The sequence below is a fragment of the Pieris rapae genome, chromosome 2 (assembly GCF_905147795.1).
Source record: "Pieris rapae chromosome 2, ilPieRapa1.1, whole genome shotgun sequence".
Lineage (NCBI taxonomy): Eukaryota > Metazoa > Arthropoda > Insecta > Lepidoptera > Pieridae > Pieris > Pieris rapae.
In genome coordinates this window covers 9,782,643-9,809,101 of record NC_059510.1, presented here as the reverse complement: position 1 = coordinate 9,809,101, position 26,459 = coordinate 9,782,643, and the positions used below count along the sequence as shown (strand labels likewise).

At 33.7% G+C, this 26,459-nt stretch overlaps 2 protein-coding genes across 4 annotated transcripts; one reads left to right on the top strand and one right to left on the bottom strand.

Moving 5' to 3' along the window:
* Window positions 1-375: 375 nt before the first annotated feature.
* Window positions 376-11,837, top strand: LOC110991804 (protein SMG7). Its single transcript, XM_022257307.2, has 18 exons — window positions 376-558; window positions 632-731; window positions 908-1,033; window positions 1,196-1,314; window positions 1,980-2,196; window positions 2,669-2,799; window positions 3,350-3,496; window positions 4,266-4,359; window positions 5,275-5,461; window positions 5,879-6,019; window positions 6,087-6,213; window positions 7,861-7,983; window positions 8,049-8,218; window positions 8,475-8,569; window positions 9,293-9,409; window positions 9,564-10,727; window positions 10,807-10,902; window positions 11,272-11,837. Exons 1-18 carry the CDS (start codon window positions 527-529, stop codon window positions 11,353-11,355), a joined length of 3,270 nt encoding a protein of 1,089 aa, XP_022112999.2. The 5' UTR covers window positions 376-526; the 3' UTR covers window positions 11,356-11,837.
* A 768-nt stretch (window positions 11,838-12,605) lies between these two features.
* Window positions 12,606-26,101, bottom strand: LOC110991837. 3 transcript variants are annotated; one of them, XM_022257365.2, is made up of 7 exons: window positions 25,789-26,101; window positions 24,254-24,486; window positions 19,444-19,654; window positions 18,280-18,399; window positions 17,336-17,383; window positions 16,193-16,556; window positions 12,606-15,899 (listed from the first exon to the last, which is right to left on the bottom strand). In XM_022257365.2, the coding sequence occupies exons 2-7, from the start codon at window positions 24,462-24,464 to the stop codon at window positions 15,813-15,815; spliced, it is 1,041 nt and encodes a 346-aa protein (XP_022113057.1). In that variant the 5' UTR covers window positions 24,465-24,486; window positions 25,789-26,101; the 3' UTR covers window positions 12,606-15,812. The 3 variants fall into 3 exon arrangements, with proteins under 3 accessions (XP_022113057.1, XP_022113058.1, XP_022113059.1); XM_022257366.2 differs by lacking the exon at window positions 25,789-26,101 and adding an exon at window positions 25,454-25,721; XM_022257367.2 differs by lacking the exon at window positions 17,336-17,383 and having other exon boundaries at window positions 25,789-26,099.
* Between the last annotated feature and the right edge of the window lie 358 nt (window positions 26,102-26,459).

Here is a 26,459-nt window from a genome sequence, read left to right as displayed (position 1 = left end):
TGTAGTCGCCTTATTTTAGAATTTTTATAGCAAAACTATTCAGTCATACGTTGTCATTACAAAATTTTATTTTTTTCAAAATGGTCTTGTGTAATGTTGTTGAATATCCTGTTTTTTATTTGAACAAAAGTTACTCTTTTTGATCGTACTATATAACAAAGATAAGACAATATATAACAGGAGTAGGTAATATAAGTGTATGGGAATATAGAAATAAGCAAGTATAATTTTTTTATTTACTGGCATTAGAATAAGACTTTCTTCATTCCTTTTTAGTTAGTCAGAATCTGTGGGAATCTGTTCTATAAATATACTCTGGTATGAGAATCGTGTTAAATGTCAATCATATTAGTATTACCGTTCGTGACAGCTGTCGTATTATCCTGAAAAATGAAAATGCCATATTTTATTTGATGGCGAATTGTTTTTAGAAAATTTTCTTTTTTGTTAAGGTAGCGTAGGACTAAAATCAATTTTGATTTCCAAATGCTATGACCAAAACTGAGGCGCTAAGCCTCATTTTAGAATGGTTTTAAACGCAGCTGCTCAAGTCTTAAGGTTAGTGTCAGCACAATAATGATTGTTTCTTATATTTTATACATTTGTTATACGCAATAATTCTTAATTTCAGGGATGCAGATGAGTTAAAACAGAAAGTTTTAAGATGTAACAGTGGAACCTCTATGCTGCAAGACAGAAGTCTTTGGGCTACACAACAACAGTTGCAGAAAGTATATTTTACAAATTATTATTTAATAATATCATTATCTAAGCGCATTATAGATTATATTGTACACTGGTATATTATTAAAACTATAACATATTAGTGAACAAAATTATTTTGCATGTCAAAACCTGACGTTTGTTTTGAGAAAATATGTTTCTATTGAATACATATTTATTTCAGGCTTATCAGAAAGTATTGACATTAGATTTGGACTATGCCTTAGAAAAGAAAGTAGAACAAGATCTCTGGAATGTAGGGTTTAAGCAGCAGATTGAGGCCTTACAGGCCATTTCTAAGGACAAAAAGGTGCAGTTATAATTGGTATTTAATTCAGTAATCACCGAAGTTTTTTAAATGTAATACGGGACTTTCCAAAGGACCAACTAACCAATTTTTACTCCTTACTATTATATATATTTTTTAAATGTTATTAATTCATTTTTTTTGAGTGTTGATTCAAACTTATAGAATGCTCAAAGGAGTGAAGGACAAGCAATGTTGTCATGGGTATTGCAGGCTGCAGCAGGATTCTACTTATGTCTACTGCATCAAATTTGTACTACATATAAATTAGATTTGCCATTCAGGTGTGTAGATTATCAAATTTTATAAATTGTAATTTAAAAAAGAAACGTGAGGCACTCGGGGACTGCCGCTAGAAAGCTATTGCATAGCATTTTTATCAACCTATGCAATTATAATTGTTTATTTATTTTTTATTTATGCAGTATTTTTTTTTGTTTGACATTAATTCTATCTACCAGACTCAGACTAACAAGCCTATATAGTCGGCCTCGCTTACGTTACGTTACGTTAACGTTAACGTTAACGATCTCGTCAGAGAGATGTGACACGCAGTATGCGTTCTGTCCTGCTCTAATGCATATTGGGCGCACCTTTATTACGTCACAGTGTGTTAGGTTATTTTCGTTACGGGAATTTCTTGATTCGGTCGCCGCGCTCAATGCCTGCGATACAATCAATGCGTTAGGAAAAAAAAAAGGTACACATGCTTGGTTTCTGTTATATACATAATGAAGAATGAATTTACACATATAAATATATACATACTTATTGACAAGGCCGGCGATAAAAGCTATGCAATAGCTTAAAAAATCTTACGTAACTAAATAGCCTGATTACAGTAAAACCAAAATACTTACAAATATTAATAAGTGGAACAGACCTATACATACACAGATATAAGTAAAATATATTTATTTTAAATAATCGCATGAATCATCTTATCTAGACGCCGTGCATCTCTTGTTGGTGCAATTGAAGGTTGGGAAGTTAGTGGTGGAATGGCCATCAGCAAATCTGGAGTAGCTGGGGCACGATATGCCTGCCAACATTGCCTCGTACATCTTGGTGATTTAGCCCGATATAGACAACAGCTCCGAGTTGCCCACACCTTTTATAGGCATGCTTTGGCTGTGTCTCCCCATTCTGGACAGCCTTATAACCAGGTACTTATATGTTTTCTTATATATAATTAAGTCCATCAATAAAATAAAATAAACTATGATGTCCTTACATTTAATATTTGCTGAAGGTTAATATAAATATTATACGTTAAAGTCAAATATGGACCTCAATAGATCAAGTGTATGTGTATATTTTTTTATGGAAAAGCTTTGTGCCATCTCGTAGGAACAATTGTTTTGCAGGGAATCAACTGTATTTTTGTTTCTAACCACTCGAGATAAGTATACAGTCAAAACCGTTTTCGACGACATCGTTTAGAACCGTTTAGAAATTGTATATATATTAGAACCATACCGGTTAAATTGACCAACATCAATGGTCCCGGCTGAATTCTTCTGTATTAGGTTCTTAATAAATATGTTATCGGCTATTACGACTATCGGTTATAACGACTAAATATGTAGTCCCTTCAATGTCGTTATAACAGATTTTGACTGTATATATTTTTTGTAGCTAGCACTAGTCGCTTGGCGTCGAGGTCGTCGACTAGCAGCGGTGTATTGGCATGTTCGCTCGTTGCTAGTACGAGCACCTTTTCCACCGGCGCCTGCTAATCTTGCACGCACTTTAGCTGCCGCTGCCAGGTTACTATTGAAATTTTAATATTATATTGAGATCTATTTTATCAGCTCTAAATAGTTTTGGTAATAATTTTTTTATGAATTGGATTGTATACAAGCAAATATATATGTACTAAAAATGACTATATTGATCGTTTTTATTTAGTAAAGCAATTTTTAAAACCAATAAAATAATTATCAAACTCCAGATGGTTATGTGACAAAAAGTTAGGTTATTCTTGTTTTCACTTTGAGTACTTTTAGTGTTTAAAATCTTCAGTCAGGTCAGGTCACAAAAATAGTAAATTGTGAAATGCCTTAGAGAAGGCTTTTAAGCCGGATATTATTCACTACTGTTTATGCCTTGTGCCTATATGAGCTTTAGAAAATGAAGCTATATAAAATGATTCTATATTATTATTAATTTCAGGTGATCATAAATAATGTTTGATAATAATAATAACAAAATGGATTAAAATGCTTTGTCAATTTGTATTATTTTCAACTTATTATATAGCTAACAGAGAGTCTTCAATTAAATTATGGTACATGAATCTTAAAATAATACTTTCAGTCGCGACGGCAAAGAATTGACAATTCTGCCAGTTCTCACTGGAGTGACAGAAACTAATTCAGTCGCAGTGACCAAACAAAGGTTGGATTCTCACTCATATGTGACCGAATTATTGCGAGCCATACACCTCCTACATAATGTTGAGCAGTAAGTAAAATTATTTATAAACGTTTTTCAAATATTGTGCAGCGCCATCTACAGCCGAAAAACAAAGATTCAGCTGTTTCATACCTTAAATTATGCCTTTTATCTTAATAAGATTTTACATCATTATTGGAAAAATTAAAAGTCTGGTGCAACCCCTTTACTTTAGTTTCCGTTCGTCTTATGTCATATTGTGTTTTTGTTGTGTCGTAGAGTCATCTTTCCATCCATATCTTAATTACGAAAAAAAACTAATAGCTGTTGAAACTAGATTTAAGTCTGATTGACGTTCTTGTGTATGGGCCTTAATATCTTGATTGTAAAAAATATCAAATAATTTGACATATAATTCTTAAGACATATAATTTTAAATCTTAAACATTAGTATGTTTGTAGTAGTATGACTAAAAAACGTGAGAGTCCTTATGTTTACGTGTTAGAAGTTATACTTTGGCGTAACAATATAAAAATCTTTTCATAAATGTTTATCTTTCGCCTTATTCTACGTTTTTAGAATAAACGACACTAACACTAGAAACAACTTAAATCTTGACTATGGCTAACTTGAGGGTGTCGGTTTTTTGTGACGGCGTTCGCCCGCATAGTAAAAATTTATACTCATTAATTTTTCCCTAACGCGCCAAAAGAAGTCTGAAAAATGTCGAACGCTCCAATTATCATCCTTGCATCTACAAAATTAAGAAAAGTTCCCAATTAGTGTCATGATCACTTCTCTTCTCTACTACCTTAATAGGTTTTTTTTTATTTTTAGTTTGGACAGCGCATCTGAACTAATCAACACATTAAACTATTCGCTATCTCCACTCATCGCAACGGACAGTTTTGATTCACTCACACTTATCAAGGTATGTATTAGGTTTTCTTGGTGGTGCGCAGCGAAAACAAAATTGTATGTAGAATTTATACACTGAATTTGTATACATAGAGTATTTAAAAATATAACTTTCTATCCGGCTCCAATTCCGCCATGCGGCCCCAAAGCATGCGTCAATCTATTCCGAATATCGTCACATATTTTATTTATTTATTGACTTACAGTGTGATTGAGCTAAACTGGATTGTGTTGGACGCATTTTTTTTATTATCTTTTTGCCAATTATATTTGTTAGTAGTTACAACCTTTTTATAATTTTGCAGTGAGTGTTTTGTGCGTTTTTTTACTATTGTGAGGCAATGTATCAGTAGGTCATCAGTCTAATCTCACTTATAGTTGCTCAAGTAATATTAATTTCTCTATATCTTTAGGACTTATATGTATTTATTTCTTAGGACTTATTATAAAATCTTGTATCGACGGCCACCGAACCCGTCTTATGTGTTATTAAGGATCAAATCTTTCTACGCCAAAGTGATAGATTATATAAAGTTGTATCTTTATTCAAAGGAGCTATAGCCATTAATCTAAAAACGGAATTCACCAAGTCTTTGTCCTATTCTCTATTTACACATTTCTATAATTAACAAATTAAAAATCTCTTTATTGCTTACTTACTTACTTGCTTATACCTTTGCCAATATTACATAAGAATACTCTAACTTGATAATAAATATCACGACAATTCCATGCATTGATATAGAACAATTACAAACATATAAATCTGGTTTTGTACAGCCTCTATGACTGTGTTTTCCAACCACTTTCTCATGCCCCACTTTAGCCTTTCCATAAGACCTCTGCAATGGGGCTGGCCTGGCGTTTTCTCTTTCCTAAAGACCTAATGTTACTAGATGAAAAGGTTGTGGCCATACGATGGTTTCAGATGGCCTGCGTCATCATATGGATAGTGCACTCCACAACTGAGGATCTAACGTTGGATAGCGAAGCGCTGACCGAGTCTGAAGGGAAGGCAGCTCAACTGGCCGCTTCCCTGGCCGCCGCGACACTTCTCGCGTTGCTGCTGCCGGCCTATGCTGCGGATGAACTCTTGACGAGAACATTGCCAACGTGTATGTATTTAAAATTGAAATAAATTCTTTGCAAGATAAATATAACCATAATCACTAGAATTTAAAGTAAAGGGAAAGTGTTACACACACACACACACTAACGCGTAAATCGTAATGCTGCCAAAGTTTTTGTTGTATTGGGTTATGTATGTAATATAGGTACATAATATGTTGATATTATTCTCTGTTTTTTTTACTATCTTTTTACTATTCCGTTCTCAATATGAATTGTAGTTAGTATATGAAATATGTGTGAATTTAATTAAACCGTTCATATACATAGTTTTTACGTAATTCCACTCTTTCTATCCATATTATCCACACATAAACCCCATTTTTTTTTAATTTAAATACATACATGCTTTTTAGCTAAAGTCCCATTTAAATGAATGTTTTTTTTTTAATTTATTGTTTCAGTAAAAATATTCCTGCAATGGACGGTTTGCCAAACGAAAGTGATCAAGACATCGGCTTGGAAAACGCGGCCGCAAATTTGGGCTGCGCTTGCGCATGTTTTCAACAAATTAGGGGACACCGCTTCGCTGAATGATGATAAATGTAAGTGTTAAATAATAAATACTTAATGAATTATTGTATGAATAATTTTATATGTAAATATTTATAGTTGACTCGGTTCCACTGCCAGAGGACGAGGAGCTGAACGGTTTCCTGCCGCTAGAGGGCGCTCTCAAGGGGCTCATCTTCGAAAGTCACACCTATCAAGATTTACCGGAATCCGATGGAGATGTCGCGTAAGTATTTTGAAGTGAAACTTCTTTAGAATCGTTGTGATTTCAAACCGGATGCAACGAAAAAGCGACAGTAAAAAGAGACAGAAACATTAATTCATATGATTTAACGTGGGAGAAAATGAGATAGATAAACTTCTTTCGAATCGTCGTGATTTCAAACCGGATGCAGCGGTAAAGAGAGACAGAAACATCAATTCATCATATGATTTAACGTGGGAGAAAATGAGATAGCAGGCATTATACAGCCTCTCTTTACTGCCGCTTTTTCATTTGATCGAATTTCAAACTTTCGATGTTTTAGTTTTTCCCAAATTAAAAATTTATATTAAACTTATAAATTAAAATTTATCATTAAAATATACTGTTTTAAAAGAACACACACATTTAGATAATGGAAAATGATTAATTTATATATGATTAATAATAAAAAAAATGTTTTTGAAGGTTTCACTTCTACCATGTGTGAATTGCACATATGTTTTTTTTATACATAATTATCAAAGGAATTATTAATATTAAAATACTGTTTTTTGCATTTTTATTCAAGATCTTTTTGATATTGTTTAACGGAGTTGTTGTACTGTAAGTTAATTCATTTATTTATTAATTAAATATTACAGCTAACATAAATTATATACAACAAAAACGATATATGAATTTGGTGTTTATATGGGAGGACCAAATTTTTTTTAAATATTATATTTAATGAATCAAAGTACAATTGCAATTTTGCCATGTTATATCTGATCTGGTCTTATATTTAGATTTGATCCCTTTACAAAAAAAATCGATCTCCTGACCGATTCGATTCTGATTCTGTCTGACTGTCAGGAGATCGATTCCGGTCCGATTGACCGGTTAAAAAAATTTGATGACGGTTTCGACAGACGACTTTGAGTTCAAAGTCTGACAAAACGTCAATTTCTGTGAGAAAATAAGGTTAAAACGTTTACAAAACCAAGAAATCAATTTATGTTTTTTCTTCCTGTATTTGACAGAGTTCGGTTGACTAGTTGCTGGGTTCTGTATTTGCTTCGCTTCAAAATATTTGCCAGAATGTTGGTATGCTGTCAAAAATTCAGTAGACATATTCCGAATATGTGTGCTGAATTTTATATGTTCTTTTAAATACAAAAATTAATTTATTTTAAGCTTTTAAATACAAAACAATACAAAAGCTGACAAGCAAATGATAACTCCTAAATGTTAAGGTGTTAATTTTTTTTAAAATTCAAAACCGATGAAACTTCTAATCTATTATTATTAAGATTTGAAAATAAAGGCTATTACGACTATTACATTACTTACTAAGCTTTTCAATACGAATTTAATAATAGCCTTTTTTATCGGACATTTCGGCGTATTCTTTATTTTTATTTTTCGTAGATTGATTCTTTCTTCCATTTCTGCTTGTCCGCTTGCCAGGTGGCAAAGGCCTCCTCCAATCTACTCCATTCTGGCCTTTCTAAGGTCAGAATGGGGTAGAGACCCCATGTTGTTCCCTAACCTGGGTAGAGTTTGTTTACCGTTTTCTTTATAATGTTGTTTTTTACTTATTTTTGGAGGGTTTCGGTCTAATTCCCCACGGGGACCAGCCGGGTTGGGGCTTTTGTTTCAATACGAATTAATTAATAATGAAATGTATAGGCCCGATGTGAGCAGTCTCAGTCTAGTGGGGGAACCGGAATTGGAGCATCGAGTGCGCGCGCGCAGACTTATGTTACTCGGGAAGAAACTAGCAGAACTGTTTCCCGACCATTTAACATATACGTAAGAAACTTTTTTATGTGTATTTTCTTTTTTTTAATTAAGATTAACAAGGTTTTTTTTTACAGCGAAGACGACGATAAAATAACGTTTACGGCGAGCGCAGTCGGCGGTGATCAATTGACTGAGGCATTGGAATCGTTGTCTTTACACACGGAATCGAATCTGGAACCGGTAGAGGAAATAATTGAACCACCTCCACCGATCATTATATCTGAGGCTGATTTTAGAGAAAAAGGTAATGTTTTAACAAAAATAACGAGTAATAACGGTTTCTCTTCTGTTCTGTTCTGCTTTCGCAATGCTGTGACAATTCTTTCCAACCAATCTTAAAAGGCCGGCAACGCACTCGCGAGCCCTCTGGCATCGAGAGTGTCCATGGGCGGCGGTATCACTTAACATCAGGTGAGCCCCCTGCCCGTTTGCCCCCTGTTCTATATAAAAAAGAACTTTAAAAAGTTTTTTAGGATTCAACTGATTTTTTTTTCTTTCAGTGCGAGAAAAACGCGTAGGAATACTAAAGCCCCAGGGTTCGTTGGAGCGAGCTCGTGAAGAACGTGCACTCGCAACAACCAACGAGGAGATCACGGTTGGTTTCTTTTTTTTAAGTGAAACTTCTTTAGGCGCACGAACGTCACGAAGATGTGCAGCGTTTTTGTTGAATTAAAGGGAGAGAGTGACAGAATGATTAAGAGATAGTATAAGAAATATACATGCTATTGGTGGATGTATTTGTTTAGTAGAACATATTAGAACTTCAGATGACAATTCTGTTGCATATCGTCTTGGGCAGTAAACGTAGATTTTTTATTGAAGTGAAACTTCTTTAGAATCGTTGTGATTTCAAACCGGATGCAACGGAATAGCGACAGTAAAAAGAGACAGAAACATTAATTCATACGATTTAACGTGGGAGAAAATGAGACAGGAAGATACAGCCTTTTTTTACTGCCGCTTTTTAATTTGATCGAATTTAAAACTTTCGTTGTTTTAGTTTTTGCCAAATTAAAGATTTATATTAAAATGTATCATTAAACTATACTGTTTTTGAAGAACACAAAATGGAATGGTGGAAAATGATTAATTTATATTTGATTAATTATAAAAACTTCGTTTTTGAAGATTTCACTTCTACCATGTGTGAATTGCACATATGTTTTTTTTATTTATATTATCATTAGCACGTATACAGTGTGTAAAAAGTGTGAATATAGATATACAAATACACGGAGTAACCCTATACCTTTATTATCCTAAGCGCTTGAAATATCAAGCAGGACAACTGTCTTATTATTTATTTACGTTTTAAAAGGACATAGAAAGCAGTGAAGCTGGCCTGAAAACTGAAGATAAAAAAGAATCTCGGAAACCGCGAGTCAATATTGCGATGGCTGCCATCATGCGGAAACAAGAAGAAACCAACAAACAGGTCAGATTTATTTATTTTTATTGCAGTCAAATGGATTAAATAAGTCCCTTTTTGTGGAGAAATGTTTTTGTAGCAACACTTATTAAATGTCTGAATTCTACGAAATGAAAAATCAGAGTTTAACAATTTAAGACAATAACTGCTATCTTTTCAGGTGAAATTTGTAACTCCACCTCCTACACCGGAGTCGACTGATCTCGTATCTAAAGATGACAAACCTGTAACTATTCAACCAAAAGCCATCAAATCTTTGGCGAACCTGCCGATCGGCAGAAAGACTGGTGGAATACTTTCTCTTAAGGACAAGTCTGCCGGCTACCCACATTTGGTCAACGCTGAGCCGGAACCGAAGAAAGTCGAGGAAAAGAAGGAGTCTCCCCCGAATCAAAATATACCACAAAGGCAGGAATCACCGTGGCAGCAAAATTTTGAAGCGCAACGTGTGAATTACCAAAAAAATTTCGGCCCACAGAACGCCGGCGCCAGCTACAGCCCGAATTATGCCAACCAAGGGATACGACTCCCGGTTGTCAACCCGAAGGAGATCGACGTCCGAACGGCCGCTTTACAAAAACAAAACTCCCGTCAAGAAATGTTTCAAGAGGGGAAATTTCAAAATTACCAAATTTCTGGGGACAAAAAGAATTTCTTGAACGATCTGCCGCCGCGATTCGCCAATCAGTACAGATATTGGCAAGCGGCACAAGACACCCAGACGAATGAAAACAAGTTCAGAGACGACAACTTCAAAGCTAACACCTGCCAGCAGAATTGGCCGACGGAGCAATCATACCAGCCGGTGTCGTGGTGGAAGCCGGAGCCCGTCAACTCGAGTTATACGCCGCCGATGATGCCCAATTTCTACCCCCAAGTGCCGAACATGAATCCATACCAGAATTTACCGTTTAACCAAATTCCAGGTCAAAATATGCAGAATATGGGTCAGAGTATTCCGAACATGGGTCATAATATGCAAAATCTCGGACAGAACATACAATTGGGGCCAAACGTACAAAACATTCCGAAAAATGACAGCTTAGTGCCAAACTACATGCAGTCTAGTATTGGGCAAATGCCGACCCTGCAGAACTTGGTGACGTCACCTAACTTCAATACCTCGGTGGGAGGTCTGAGTTACAACGCACCTAGCTATGATGCAGCGATGTACCCGCAGTTTGGCAAATACTACCAACCTTTACAAATGATGGACAAGCCCAACTTCCCAAACAAAGATGTTCTCAACTTCGGCTCCAACCTGGACATGCAACAGAGGTTAAACTTTCAGGAAGGGAATATGAAACCTTTGGATTCTATTGGGGTACGTTTTCAACTAGATTTTTCGTGATAAAACCCCGAATCGAAATTTATCAGGGCTCAAATATTTATTGAATTTTCAGGGTCCGTCTTCGAGTAGTGTTGGTGAGCCAAGCGATACAAATACTTACTCCCTGTTCAGTGGATCTGAAGCACCTAGACACGCCTTACCTCAACAGGTGAGAAAATCCCAGAATTTTTTAGTCTCAAAACAACCTAATCAAATCACAATTGAATGTATAGAAGTTAAACAAAAAATGCATCGATAGAAATACAAAAGCCAAACAAAAATATGTTTTTTCATATAGGTAAACAATTAATTGTAAATTTACATTTACTGCCAGTTCTCACATTAAGGGCGTAGAACGGAAGAGAAGAACTGGCAATAAACACTCCGCCACTCTTTTTAATCGCCAAGTTTTTTTACACAACGTTTGTAAAGAGCTGCAACCATTAAATCATGTTCCAAATGACATCTTGAGTAATCGAGAATAATAAAATAAAATTATGCACACTTACCTAACCGTCTTATTTTGAAATTTTTTCAGTCTCTGTGGTCTGGCCCCGGATCTCCCCTCGAACGTTTACTTGAGCAGCAAAAGCAGAACAAGCATCCACCAGCACCGCGATGATTCTAAATTTAAAAAAAAACTAAAAATACGCTTTAGCAAGTGACTGAGCATTCACCTAATAATTTAAAAATTTGAATCTAATTCGAAAGTGCCTTCTTTTTCTAACAAAACCTGAAAGAAAAGGATAACCTATTTTCATGCTCAGTCTACTGTCTGTGGTTTGAGTTTGCTCAATTATGAACTTGTTTTTAGTTTATGCTTTAAATATTTCAACACAGATTATATCTTATGGATTGTTAAACGTTTGAGACATTTTAACATTGATATAATCTTTTGTGTAACTAGATTTCTTTAATTGTAAATTTGTTGTACAAATGTGATTTAACTGGCAAAATGTATGGATTATTGGTATACCGAGTATTTTCGATTTTGTACAAGTTACCATATTCTGATATTTCCCGTGCAATTGTTAACTTCGTTTTAAGAAAAATGCAAGTGTGAAGTTGTAAACCCATATTTTCTAATATAAAATATCCGTTTTATGGTTTTGTTTTATTTTCCTTTAAATGTCATGAATAGCCAACATTAAATACAAATAAATATATCTATATATTTACTGCCTTTATGATGACCATTTATTAAAATGCCTGAAATCCCATAAAGATCATGGTGCCGCCTATATTAATAATGAATTGTGACGAACTTGCCGAGTTACTACTACACCTAGATGCCAGGCGTTCCACAACACGTTATTTCCGAAGCGATACGACTTACGCCCAAAGCCAATAACCTATCTCAATCCATTTTTGGCCATCTGGGATAGACATCTTAATCCAAATATTGATAAAAGTGTGCTAATAGCCATCTGTCGATACAAGCTATCCTTGGTAGGTCGGATCGGTGTATGTAGATAGACCTTTGTTTAAAGATGACAGATCAACTGTGACAATATCCTATTTTAAGATTTAACTTACACCAGTTTTTAAAATAAATAGCTATTTGACCTGTTTTAAACGGCTCACTACGGCTGAATGTAAATCTCTTGTTATACGTGAAAATGAATCTAACACGACATAATTTTCGGTCAATGATATATGAGTTTTGTTGTGGGCTTACTCAACAACAAAGCTATGATAGGCTGCGATTAGCAGTTCTTAAATAAACCCCAACCTGTGCAAAGTAAGTTCAACGGAGGTGATTCAAATGCCGTATTAGACATCATTAGTTGATGAAAGTCCTACATTCATAATTCCCCAATAACCCCAAAAGCGTTACGAGGTTTAAGCATAGGAAAATATCAAACACACAACACAAATTCAATAATTTATATTTCGTTATTACTAAACAAATGAGATACAATTGTATAGAAGCGTATTTTCTAATTATCATACCATTGTTTTAAGGAAATTATTTACAATTTATTTGTGTAACAATAAGACGTTGCTAGATTAAACAAAAATTTCGTTTTATTAAATGTGAGCATCAGTCAGAAAACGATCGCAAGGATTAGGGCACATAACAATAACTTTGAGTATCTCAATACAAACAATAGATTAAGTATTCTATTATAATGGGAAATGCTGGCAATACTGTTATTGGAATATCTATGGATCGATATTAATAGTATTGCTATTAACAAAATACAAATTACTTGTAATTGAGGTTAATTCGCCTATTTTAACACTGAAATAAAACTACAATCAAATTTTAATAATATTATAACCTTACGTCATATAAAAAGAAATTTACGTGCAAATTATTCTATACGATATGTACAAAAATTGACAAATTTACATAGCACAGATAAAAATGAATATTTTGGGCAATGTATTCACAACCCGTCATTGGATAATTCAGCTATATTGTATATGTCTTATATAATGTGCACCATAACACGGCAATGATATAATTATAATAGATATGTCAAATACTACTGCTATATAAAAAGCATATTAGCCAAATATATGTACGAAAAATAAATTCATCGTTTTAGTACATGCAATTGATTGAGCGACATAAGAAGGACCAAATCTTAAATATATTATAGTACCGTGGTCATATGTATCTACTAAGTTCTATACACTAATTTTTAAATCCGCAGAATTCTGACAGCTATCATTTTTTGACATGTCAGAGATTACAAACCTTTTCGGCGGGCACATTATTCAATTTCAATGCGAGTCTATACATCTATACTTACAGGAATGTCAAAATTCTACGGAATAAAAAATCAGAGTATAAATATATTTAAATCGTTATCCTCCTAATAATCTATTGATTATCCAAGATTTAATTTGTATATTTACTAACATAATTTGTCACTAATGGCATTGTGATTTCATAGGCATAGAGAATAGAACCCTTTTATTAATGAATTAAATTATTATAGACGCCCTGATGAAATAGGCAACTTATTTGTAACGGTGATTAGAATAAACCCGATAATTAGACTGTCGTCGTTGGATGTAAATATGTTTCAAATTGCTAATTAATATAACACCCGCACCATTTTGGAAACCATTACTATTCAATCGAATTTAAATTAAGGCACATATTTCTAACAGGACGCGCAGCAACATCTTACAACTGCCCAAATTCTTGACAGTTTTCAAAACTAAATAAATATTTTTGTAAATTATGTTCGAAGTCCAGATGTTTGTCTATATATACCATAGGCTATCTCCATTCTCTATGACTTAGCACTTATTTGACTAGGATAAAATTGGCTGGCTCTGTTGCCTGGTAATTTGCGTCATATTACTTATAAATTATACGTAAAATTGAACTTTAATTATCAAAATTATTGGCACAATTGAATACTATTAATACAGACAACGGAGGCATGGAAACACAAAAAATAACATACATACTTCATAAATAGCATCTTCAGAAGAGAGATTCAAACCCCTTATGCACAAAAAATAATTGTGTTTACGCCTTAATAAAGGAGAAGATTACTTTAGTTAAAAATGTAATTGAATTGATTTTGATAACGTAAAAATAAACATAATGTACAAAATTTATACATATCTTTTGCTTTGAAATTGTAATAAAATTGATTATGATTCAAATAAATTGTTCGCATACAATCATACATGTTTCAGTCTTTTGCCTTACATCACAATACATGGACCCCGCAATTACAAATTGACTGAAACCTATTTATGCAGCTTTGTATATATGGCGTGGCGCGATCGTAAAATTGCAATTAATTAAAAATTTTGATTAATTAATCAACATTACTATTTTATAAATATTTGATATAAATGAAATTATAAACTAGGTACTTAATTGGAAGAAGCGGTTCTATTCTTTTGTTTTAGTTATAGGATAGGACACGCCCAAAAAGAGCATGGAGCCCATTGCCACCAATTTTAGTGGGAATTTTAGTACCTATGTGGGAAAAAACGCAATAACGTCTTGATGTACACCACAGATTAGATACAGGCCAGAATCGGATGACATATCTTCACCGACCATTCTCGTGCAAGCCGGAAAGTGAAATTTCGACTGTGTATAAGAATAGCTGTCTTTTTACGCAACAAATAGTAATCAGCATTAAGTTACCACATTTGAAGAGAAATTAACCTCAAAATATCTATGTAATAAATATATGGTTAAATTATGAGTGTTTAAACGCGTTTTCAATTTTACGATCGTGCCACGATAAGTTTAAGTACCACCCACGCTCACTAGATGGCGTTAAACATAATTGACACCACTACCCTCTTAACATCGATAATCTTTTCAATATCCGTAGCGCCCATGTATCAACATTGACCGAAGTAATAGATTAACGACGCTTAATGTCGACGACACAAGATTTCATGAGATAAAAATAAATAATAACATTCAAAAATATCAAACGTCGATATTTAAAACAGAAAGTGCAAGTCAATGGAGGCAATTTTTCAAACTCAATAATTTCATATGTCGATTACAAATTCTATACTTCAACGAACCACAAACATTTAAAACAATATATAGCAAACTTGCTATCCCAAAAGGGAGGAAATATATACATAAAAAGCCCTTGAGTATTGAATTTCAAAAATATATATATACAATATACATACCATAATTAAAGGTTTTGAGACATTTTTTCATAACGCGTGGTAACCGCCGCACTAACGCGCGTAGCAATAACTAACTGGTATTACGCACACAAGCTAGATAAAATATTATATTATTAATATGTATTCAAATTAAATACCATGTTGAAAAATCGTGTATAAAAAACTTTCGCATGATAAGTCTTCAAGAAACTACGCTTTACCGGTTTGAAGCATGTTTTAACGACTGAGTAGTTGACTTTAAACCAACGACCATACTACGAACGTTGTAGTCGTACGTACGTACGTACGACAGTCAAATTGTAATACGCTCTTATTGTATACTCATAAACGTCACGTAAAAAAAATTAATATTAATTCTCGGGAAAACAAGACGTCCGTAAAACATTGAATAAACGGGCCGTTAGCACGTAATACAAAAAGTATTTAATTGAAAACAGTTATTCACGTTTGGCGCTCCACGGTGAACGCATAGGAATAATCGCGGTCCAAGTCAAAACGACTTCGTTTCTTTATCACTGGGAACTGGTTCTGAAATAAAATAATATATATAAGACTACAATATATAATAAGAACAATTATTTGGTTGATTTTTCCAGCTCTTAGTATCTCGTTCTTTCCTTTGTATTTTGTAAAGTATAACTTTGTGTCTTTATAATATTATATCTCCGGTGATGGAGTCTCCGGGATTAAAATATAATAGATCCTTTGGAAAAGTTGCCAAATACGGTTATTTGGCAACTTTTCCAAAGGATACGGAGTACCTGTATAACATTAATAGCCTGCTAAATTAAATTTAAAAAAAAATAATAATAATTACTTACCAAAGCATCACTCGGCAAACCACGTAGCTTTGAATTCAGTACAAACGGAACTCCCTCTAATCCATTATAACCACCGAGGGTCTGATAATTCGAGGCTTTAGGTAAAGGCGCTGGGCCTTTTTTCCTCCCATGAGGCCCCGGGGACAAAGGCCCAGGGCTCCCGTGGGGGATCGGAGACTTATTCGGAGGCCGAGGCGCTGGTCTCACTGGTTTGATGTTATATGACGGACTTAGGGCTTCATAATCGTGATCGCTTGTGAACTCCTCGATTTTTGGGTACGTTGAAGGAGATTTCAGATTCAAATTGTTGAGGTCTGACACGAGTGGTGATAGCTTTGGTGGGCGTTCGGGGACTTGTCGTAACCTGGCAACATTTATAATATATTTATACAGGAAAATCAGCGCCAGTACTCTATCAGTTCCAATGTGGATGTCGTTTTAATAACCGAGGCTTGAGACAAAATCAGTTTTCGACAGGCTTGCCCCACTAATGCTAATCTGTATGAGAATGATGTAAGCCCGCGCATGGTCACGTGACTTTTTATACAAATATGTTTCGCGGGGTCAAGCCTGTCGAAACGATTTGTTCTCAAGCCCCCGTATTCCTAATGTTTGCGGCTAACTCTCAAGGTATAGAACCTCAAGTCGAATTCAAGATCGCTAATAGAAGTTACAGATAAGTATTTCGGTTCTAAAATCAACAATATTTTAACGAATAAACAAACAAATCACATGCATAATATTTTAAAAGTTCAAGAAATTCAAAACTGTCATCGCGAAAACTTATAAAATATTTACAGTCGCAAATGTATGTAATATAAATAATTTGTTTATTTGCGGAAACTTTAAATATATAATATATGAATAGCGATAAATTATATACTAGTAATAAAAATATTTCTTTTTAAATTTTTCCCAAATATTTTTATAATTAAAATCTAAATATGTATTACAGGGTAAACTAGTATAAAAAAATCGAATGTTTAATGTAGGTTTATTAAAATTGAAGAGTTGTGAAAACCCTTGATCTTTTGATTTCTTAAAAATGATTAAGAGAGATATTTTTGATAAAAATGTTAATTTTAATTCGTTATTAACACAAAACAAATAAAGTTAGTGATTTCACACGAAAAGAAACAATACCCCGAACATCCATTCCACAGCAATTTAAATTGTTTAAATGTCGATACACTGCAAAACAAATATATAATGTTCAAAACAGTATTTTTATTATGCCAACCCGTGGTTTAAAGTATCCTATATTATGAAGTGGTTCCGTATCTATCAACACGATACACTTAAAACTATTAAATGCATTTTTGTACAGTGTTCACCAATAAATTTAAGGTTCATAAAAAATACAGAAATATAACAATATTTATCGAAGTGCTCGCTAAACTGTCAAAATTCAATTAAGTAACAAAAAAATCGATTATACCGCAAAACGTAATAGATATAATGTTCATTAGACATTAACCACTAAAATCAAATAAATTTTATTATACGCACTACTGAATAGCGTATTTATCTATACAAGATAATAGAGAAAAATAAATATTTACTAAAGAAGAACTATGTAAAATTGTTCAATAATTATAAACCCTATGTCTACGACTCGACCTATGATTAGGAAACATATATATTTATATGAGTTTAGTTGATGGTAATATATAGGATCTTCATTACTTAGTTGTTAATTCATACTGCTAGTAACTCGGGAGAGAACAAAAAAAATATTTTTTTGGACTTTATTCCACTCCTTGTTGCATTGAGGCCTCCAGATTATTTTTCTTAACCAGGCCCTATAATATATATGGGATATGTAACAGGGCCGGGGCTTATAGTATGAAACAGTGTACAAATTATCAATTAAAGTAATATATCAAATTATGTTTTTTGATTTAATACATACGATATGTATGAAATAACAATATGGGTTTGTTTTAACAATATTGGCAATATATATGATATTATATATTGCCCATATTGTTGATCTGAACGAAACGGTATTTAGCAGTAAGACGACCTAACTACATTACTTTTTTCTGTTTTGTGATGTATGTAGCGTTTTATATATTACGGCTTACCTCCTGTTAGCTTCGGGCGTGTTATTAGAAATGACATTTTCATATTCCGCATGATGCGTGGGCGATGTCTCGCCACTCCCCCCGCTAACCTTATAGCACACTACTTTGCCATTTATTTCGCTGAAAACAATTCACAATATATATCAATTCTATCGGAACAAGAACATTTGCGGTCAAATGAGGATGTAGGTGTCATGTTACAGGATAGCATTTCCGAATCGATATTTATTTCATTTATTTATAGGCACAAAAGGCCATATATCTATATTTAAAATTCTCGTTCCCATACTCCTCCGGAACGGCTTGACCGATTCTTATGAATTTTTTATGCATATTCAGAAAGTCTAAGAATCGGCTACGATTTATCTTTCAAACCCTTAAGGGGGCGTCCATAAATTATGTGAGGTGTTTTTTTGAATTTTCTGCCCCTCCCTCCCCCCATGTCGTGAGATTTTATTCAACCCCCTCCCCCATCCCCCAATCTCACGTGAGATTTTTCAAAATGTGAGTTTCTTACGTAAACGCGTTGGATTGTTATTGTAAAAAGAAAAAAACAAATTTGCTTCGTGCGTTTATTTACGACTAGTGATCTTAATCGTATTACGATTACGTTTAAGATTAAATCTTAAGCATGTACAATCTGGATTAAATGGACCAAAATAGTATAATTTTTTTTGTTTCAATCAGAAAAAAAATTGCGTGATATTTGCCGAGACCCCCCCTCCTCTCTCCAACGTAAGATTAGATGAGATTTGACTCGACCCCCTTCCCCCCTTAAACACCTCACGTAATTTATGGACGCCCCCTAAGTGATAAGGGGTGTCCCCCCAAAAATGAAATGATGGATTAAGGAAAAATTTAACATAAGGGATTTAACAATGCCTCTGTTTTGTTATTATAGAGTGTACCGAGCCCATGCTTTACAGTTGTTTTACATTTGTGGTATGTAGATTGTGCAAGTTAAGAGTTTTAGTTAAACTATTGTAGAGATAGACTGAGCGATTGTGAAATTGATTACGTGCAAATATTGCCCTTTTTGGCCTTTTTTTAAAGAGTGTCCGGACTATTATTTATAACGGTTTTGAGAAGCACCTTGATAGAATTTGCTACAGGTCCATCGCTGGCTTAAATCGGCACTGGCTATATATCTACTTATATACTAACCCGGCAAGTAAAAACCCCTGTGGTGCCGACCGCATCCTCGAACAAACAATAACATCAGTCACAGTTGGAGCTGGATGCGGCGCAGAGACCACTCTGGACACTCGGGTGCATAATCGCCGCTTCCCGGCGCGCCCTGCTACACTGTACCCGGCCGGAGTCGCTTCTCTCTCACCCACTACTACCACCCCATCCATTACGTACCCAGGTACACCTGCAAATTCAAATATACTTCTAAACGGACAAGCTACATAAGAGAAATTATATGATTTAATATATATGTTCTACGGTTTCGATAATATGTGCGGAAAATGTATATTAACAATACATAATTGACATGTATAGTAGTTTTATTCTAGGAGTACATTGTCTTCACATATTATTATTTAACTTATGTGTACAAATATTGTATGTACATTCTATTTTAAAAGAGTAAGTGTGGAGTTTTTTGCCCATTCTTCTCCACGCGAAACTACCTTTTGGAAGGGGCAACTAGAACCATCTTTATATTTTATTTAAAGTTCAAAAGTGCCATTTTAGATGGTCTAATTGGAATAAATAATTTGATCGGTAGATAGATAGACCCGGAATTAGAATGACTTCTGTTACATAAAACTTGACGATTGAAAAGCGTGGCGGAAAGTTTCTTGCCAGTTTTTCTTGCCCGCTCTACGCCCTTGACTGACGAACTGGTAGTAAATGTAAATGTACAATTAAAATTAATTTGTTTTTTTTTGACGTTCATAAGTGTACTTGTTTCCCTATATGAATAAAGATATTTTGAGTTTGAGTTTATGAGAAAAAAAATTATTGCGAACGGACGACTAAAACCTATTCTGTTCACCACTGTGCATGTGATAAAAAAAACTTTGATACGATCTTTTACGTACATAACTTTTAATTTTTATAGGATCATTTAAAATAAATTAAAATGTAAAAAACCTTGGGGTCTTCTTCGACCAAACGCTATCCTGGGGTCATCACGTAAAGGTAATCAGCCGTAAACTATACGCCGCGTCTAATTCTCTGAGACGTCTTTCTAATTTCCTTCCTATCCGCACTAAAACTATGTTAGCGCAATCTCTTCTGCTTCCTATTCTCGACTATGCGGACTCCTGCACCTCTGATATGAATGAAGAGCTACTCAACAAGCTCGAACGCCTGCAGACTTTGTGCATACGTTTCATATTTGGTCTTAGGAAATATGACCATGTGTCTAAGTTCCGCAGGCAGCTGGGGTGGCTACCTATTCGACTCAGACGTGACGCTCATATTCTTCAGCTTCTATATTCAATTCTTTTCAATCCCAAAACCCCTTCTTATCTCAAAAATAATTTTAAATTCTTAGGTCCTTCTAACTATACGCTACGCTCTTCTAATAGATGTCTATTGGAAATTCCATCCCACAGCTCTTCCTTCTTAGGCAATTCATTTTGGATTTCCGCCATTAGGCTGTGGAATAAGCTGCCTGAGTCTATACGATTGGCTTCCTCCCTATCGTCTTTTAAAACCCTTCTATACAAATATTTCCTAACCTTATCCTATCCTGATCAATCGTGACCTGTGTAATTCTTGAATCTCCTGTTCGTTTTGTAAATTCTCTATTTTCTTGAGTTTGTAAGATTAGTTTTAGCTAGTTATTATAATATATATAGTTACTAATAGATTAAGGATCTATATTTTAATATAAATTTATTTTGTTTTTTATATAACTTCTGCACTTCTTGCACCCATCATTTTTCTTTATTTATTTCTATTCTTACTAGGGTTGCCTGGAAGAGATCGCTTGTTAGCGATAAGGCCGCCCGTTGCATCCCTTGTAATTTATATATACTGTGTTATTTGTATTTCTTTAGCAACGAAGTGTAAATAAATAAATAAATTGTAAAATAATTCAAAGAAGGCACGGTGTACTATAACTATTGGGCCACACGATATTTGCAACAAATGCATTATGTATGCACAATGTGAACCTCAGTAGACAATCTACTTAATTAATTTTTCACTTACTCCACTTTTAACTCAACTCTAAACTCTCTGGTATAAAATAATTGTCATTTACACTTTTATTTCTGTCGAACTATAAAAAGCGTTCTAAATCAATGAATGCCAGCAATTATGATTGACTGGTGCTGATTGATTTCATTACCAAGGGTAAGGCGGACGCGGTCAATGATTAAACGCTATTTTACGATTTACTTCACTTGATATCAAAATCAATTGGAGCAGTTAGCAATTAATTAAAACAATTTTTTTACATAATGTAATTTCACAGCTAATAAACAGAAAAGTTTAATAGGTAATAGGTATTCACAAACCCACTAATACAATTTTTATGATAATGTTACAGTTTAATACTTGATCAATATTGTAAGTCAAAAATGCTTACTTTTAAATTGTTTGTAATATTTCATAATTTGAATCCTTGATCAAGAATATTCTAAATAATAATGGTGTAATTTAACAATTTATGTCACATTTATATTGTATAGTTACTACATTAATTTCAGTTAACATGGTTGCAACAATGACCCGTACTTTGGAAAACTTTCTCTTCCGTTAGGGATTTTCTAGTCTTATTCGATTAGAGCACAAAGGAAACAATCTCCCGCCTCATGTCTAGACGTTCTAACATTTCGAATCAATAAGTAAATGAACGACGTAATTTACATAGCGTCTCGACTCTCGTCTGATGAGAATGATTTAAATTCTTTACTTTTAATGTGATTGTACTTAAAATCACAAAACTTATTAGAATTTATAAAACTGCGTTTTAGCTTTTTTAAAGAACTTTAAGGACAGTACAAGGGAATATGCGTTTTAAGAGTCTATTTTTATAGAAAGGGGGCAAATGAGCATCACCTTAAGTGATACAGCTGCCCATGGACACTGTTAATGCCAGAGCTCGCAATGCGTTGCTGGCTGTAGCTGTTGTGGCAAGAAGAAATTCCGAAATCAGTATCACACTGGTTTACACAGGTATTTAATACTTATTTTTTGTAATAATCATGGGACATGGGGAACGACGCGTTTTTTCGCCCAGAATCGAAACCGAAGTCAATGGCCGCGGCGTGACTTCAGACTCTAAATTTTTTTATGGGGAATTTTCCTCTCTAAGATCTGCCAAATTTTATAGTCCAAAAGATTAAGGTCCGGACTGGAGAAAGGCCAATCCTCATGTCTAATTAAGTCGATGTTTTGACGCTCAAACCAGGCTTGAGTAGTCTTGGCTTGGCTAGTCAAACATTCAAAAATAGAATGCAATATTTTTATAACTACAGAGCAAGCACAGATCTAGCACACGTCAAAATCTGCCATGAAGCAAGATCCTGGCCAGAGGCACGAATCTCCAAGACCTGCCTCTGTTGAGCTCTTGTCAGAGGCATATCGGCAAAAACTTTATGAAGATATATATGATGTAACATAGAGGCATTGCACATGACATATAACACCGATAAATTATTCCCACGTTCATCAGTCTCATACACTTCGTTATGTTCCCACGGTAACAAGCACTGTGATTCCTAAAGTGCTTAATCAGCTTACATATTAGAACTATCAAACTCAAAGGCTTCTAAAGCTACTTCGTTCACTGCAAATCCTCTTACAAGACAACGTAAATTGATACAATAATCATTAAGTGGGATTATGTTGTGAGTAAAATAATACTAGCGTCTAGGCTGTGCCTTGATCACGTACGTATCATAATTCGCGGCCCTTGTGTTATAACATTATCTAATAATTTAAATAGAGCGAATTACCTACAAAAATACGGTCGATATCCTGAAAAATAACTCGTAATAGAACTATTGACGAAAGCTGTCAAAAATTTTCTAAAGTTCGACAAATTATACCAAGTTTGTTTTTTTTTTATAGAAGAGGGGGCAAACGGGTTTTAAAGTAAGATTGATGAATCACCACTGTTAAAATTGTTATCATTTAATTCATTAATATTTGGACAGAGTAAGAGAACCCTTCTGTCTCACATATTGAGTTAGGTTATTGTCGACAAAGATACGACAAATATAGAAGACAATAACAGACGCACACTTGGTTTTAATTAGAGTCCCTGGTAAAGAATGAGTCATAAATACAAAAAAATAAAGCCTGAACTTGTCGCTTATATAGGCAAATTTCACTTATAGAGGTTCACGTGTGAAAAAATACTTATACTGGTTTCATGTTTCTCACTTATACAGATTTTAGGGGGGCAAAATAACGGGACTGGGTATAAGCTCTCATTAAAAGTTTTTTGCTTACCCAGTAGTCACTTACTCGGGTCTATTTATGATAAAACAAAACAACCTACCGCCATAGCGACTTCTCGGAGATTGTGTTCTATATCTTATTTCATGTATTGATAACCTTACTATAAAGTTATAAATACTTCGTTTACGGCAGTATGATATAAAATTACTTGTAAAGTTATTATAACAATGTTAAATAGTAATCTAAAGATGGATATATACCTAGTATTGGGTATATACCTTGGTTTAAAGTAACATTTGTTTTACTTTTCCATTACCAAGAAAAATTGATTTGTCAAGTCAATTAACTAGGCAAAGCTGTTTAAATATAATGAAATAATAATAGTTTAGTTATTATATATCACGACAGATGATTGCGTAATGCTGATAAAATTGAAATATAATCGTCAAAATTACTTGAACTTGATGCAAAATAGGAAAAAGCTTTTAAATATTTTAGATATCGCACGGTCAAAAAAATGCACAAGGTTGTTACGTAAACTCAGAATAACCATTGACATTTTCCACTGAGTGGACTAAATATTGATATATTTTAAATGAATTACCTTCTGATTTAGATAAGCATATATAATGACTCGGCTTCTTTCCAAATAAGCCTGTCTGGCGCTGAAGGCCAGCGTCGGCATCCTCATCATACGTCCGGCTGACTGGCCAGTATCCTGTTGGACACTTAGCGACACTTTCAACAATTTGAAGGGAGAGTAAAGGTCTCTCATCGGGGAGGGCACCGCCCAATGCAGACAGCACTTTTGACATGATTACTTCATAGTTAAAATACCTGAAATAGTGTATTTAATCAATACTAAGAAATTATTAAATAAGGTAAAAACTAATGTATGTTGTAAAACCTTATTGACTTATGACATTATGTAGAACAACAAAAAAATAAATATAACAATCAAAGCTCTTAAAAAACTTTTAAGACTCAAATAATGGATAATCACATACATACAGTACAAGAAATAAATAGGTATGTATAAGAAAGTTTGTAAAAAATAAACATATAAAATGTTACTTGTGTCTTTGCATAGCACTACATTGAACTCAAAATATACTAACTAAAATAAATTAGAATACTCTTAACAAAGTATGAATGTTTGATAAATATAGGTTGGTGATTCTTAATTATGATTAAAAACAATTTATAAACATATTTCATTGTTTACTCTAAGAACAATGAAATGCCAATAATCACAACATGTTATACTGTTACTGTAGTTCTTCAGAAATATTCATAATTCTTTAATATATTACACTTTACATTCTACAAGTTTTAAGTGATTATCATAATATTGATAATTAATATTTAGATTTTTATCAACCAAGCAAAATATGTATAGGATTTATACTTTGATTACCTTTAAGGTAATGATTTAAGTTACTTTATTATATATTATAACATTGTTACAAACATCAAATATTTAGTCTGCTTATTGTTAAGACAATAAATATGTAGTCCAAGAAACCTTATAATAAGATTCAATATGTTAATTGTGAACTAACCCACTTTTACTATTACTCATTCTAACTGTAACCAGTATTTTAATTTTCAACATATATTCATAAATGTTAATCATTTGCTTTCATCTAAAGTTGACTTCTAAATAATAGTATTCATGACAAATTTCATAGATATATATAAATGAAATTGTACATGTGTATAAATGAAGTTGTAAAATTATATAATAATAAAATAATTACATAAAGTTCTCTCATCCTGTAAACAACAAAAACATACTACTCACTTCAAATGATGGGTTATTAAATCTTGCTCAATCAACCTTTATCGCAACAAAATAAACTCATTCGTTGTCTTTGTATACGTCAATCACATACTACATTCGGCCTCGCCACTCGCGTCCATTCAACAATTGTATTTATGACGAGTCTTGGCGACATGCCATACTCCTCTCATTAAATGGGTCAAAAATTACATAGCATGCATCCCGCTGCGAGCGTTACCTTAATTAAAGTATCCTAATATCTCTAGGGTTCATAAGTGATTTGTCAAGAACAATGACCTCTCATACTTAATTCAACGGACCATTGGTCGAGTGACGGTATAGATAACTGAACTTACCGTTGTCATGGCAATATGAGCCTACTTTCAACTGAAAACACATCCAGATTTAGGAAATCTTATTATTAAATAGAAAGATAACTATTTGATTTAATAACAAACAAAACATCAGCTGTAAGTCTAAATCTTAAATAAACATATCACAGATTTAACGTTCGTTCGCTATTATAATAATTTATAGACACTATTACAAATTACGCTAGAATTTCAGAGTTTAAAAGTATTGAATTAATTAAATAAATGCACTTGGAAATATTACAAACAAGCACGACTATCAAGCGAAACAATTTTAATCATACTCTTCAGTCTTCAGTAATCACTTGATCAGAGTCACAGAGTGCCTCTACTCTTGCAATGAATTATAGAATAAAGAGACAGAATCAGTTGACAATGTCAAACATCCACAGAGTTTTAATGAAAGGCTTTGTCCGCAATTCAGAATTTGTTATTGTTATCTATACTCACATAAAAGATTTGTAGTTTTGTAAGGAATAAACTCAATAGCTACTGGAAAGATATTATAATTTTTTTCTCTCTTAGAATGCTATACTATCAGCTCTGGATGATATAGGCTCGTCAGTGAACAATAGATCAGTTAACAATAACAATATTTTTGAGGTTTCTCATGCGATGTCGTAAATAATTACATTTTATCCGCTTAAATTGCAAAC

Excerpts from the sequence above, each read along its gene's own strand:
- LOC110991837 (XM_022257365.2), bottom strand. The coding sequence starts at position 24,464 with ATGTCAAAAGTGCTGTCTGCATTGGGCGGTGCCCTCCCCGATGAGAGA. Across the intron at positions 18,400-19,443 it reads CAGGGGTTTTTACTTGCCGG|CGAAATAAATGGCAAAGTAG; the intron begins GTTAGTATATAA and ends AATTGTTTTCAG. Across the intron at positions 17,384-18,279 it reads ACGCCCGAAGCTAACAGGAG|TGTATCGACATTTAAACAAT; the intron begins GTAAGCCGTAAT and ends TTTGTTTTGCAG.
- LOC110991804 (XM_022257307.2), top strand. The coding sequence starts at position 527 with ATGGTTTTAAACGCAGCTGCTCAAGTCTTAAG. Across the intron at positions 4,360-5,274 it reads ATTCACTCACACTTATCAAG|ATGGCCTGCGTCATCATATG; the intron begins GTATGTATTAGG and ends CGATGGTTTCAG. Across the intron at positions 8,219-8,474 it reads GGCTGATTTTAGAGAAAAAG|TGCGAGAAAAACGCGTAGGA; the intron begins GTAATGTTTTAA and ends TTTTTCTTTCAG.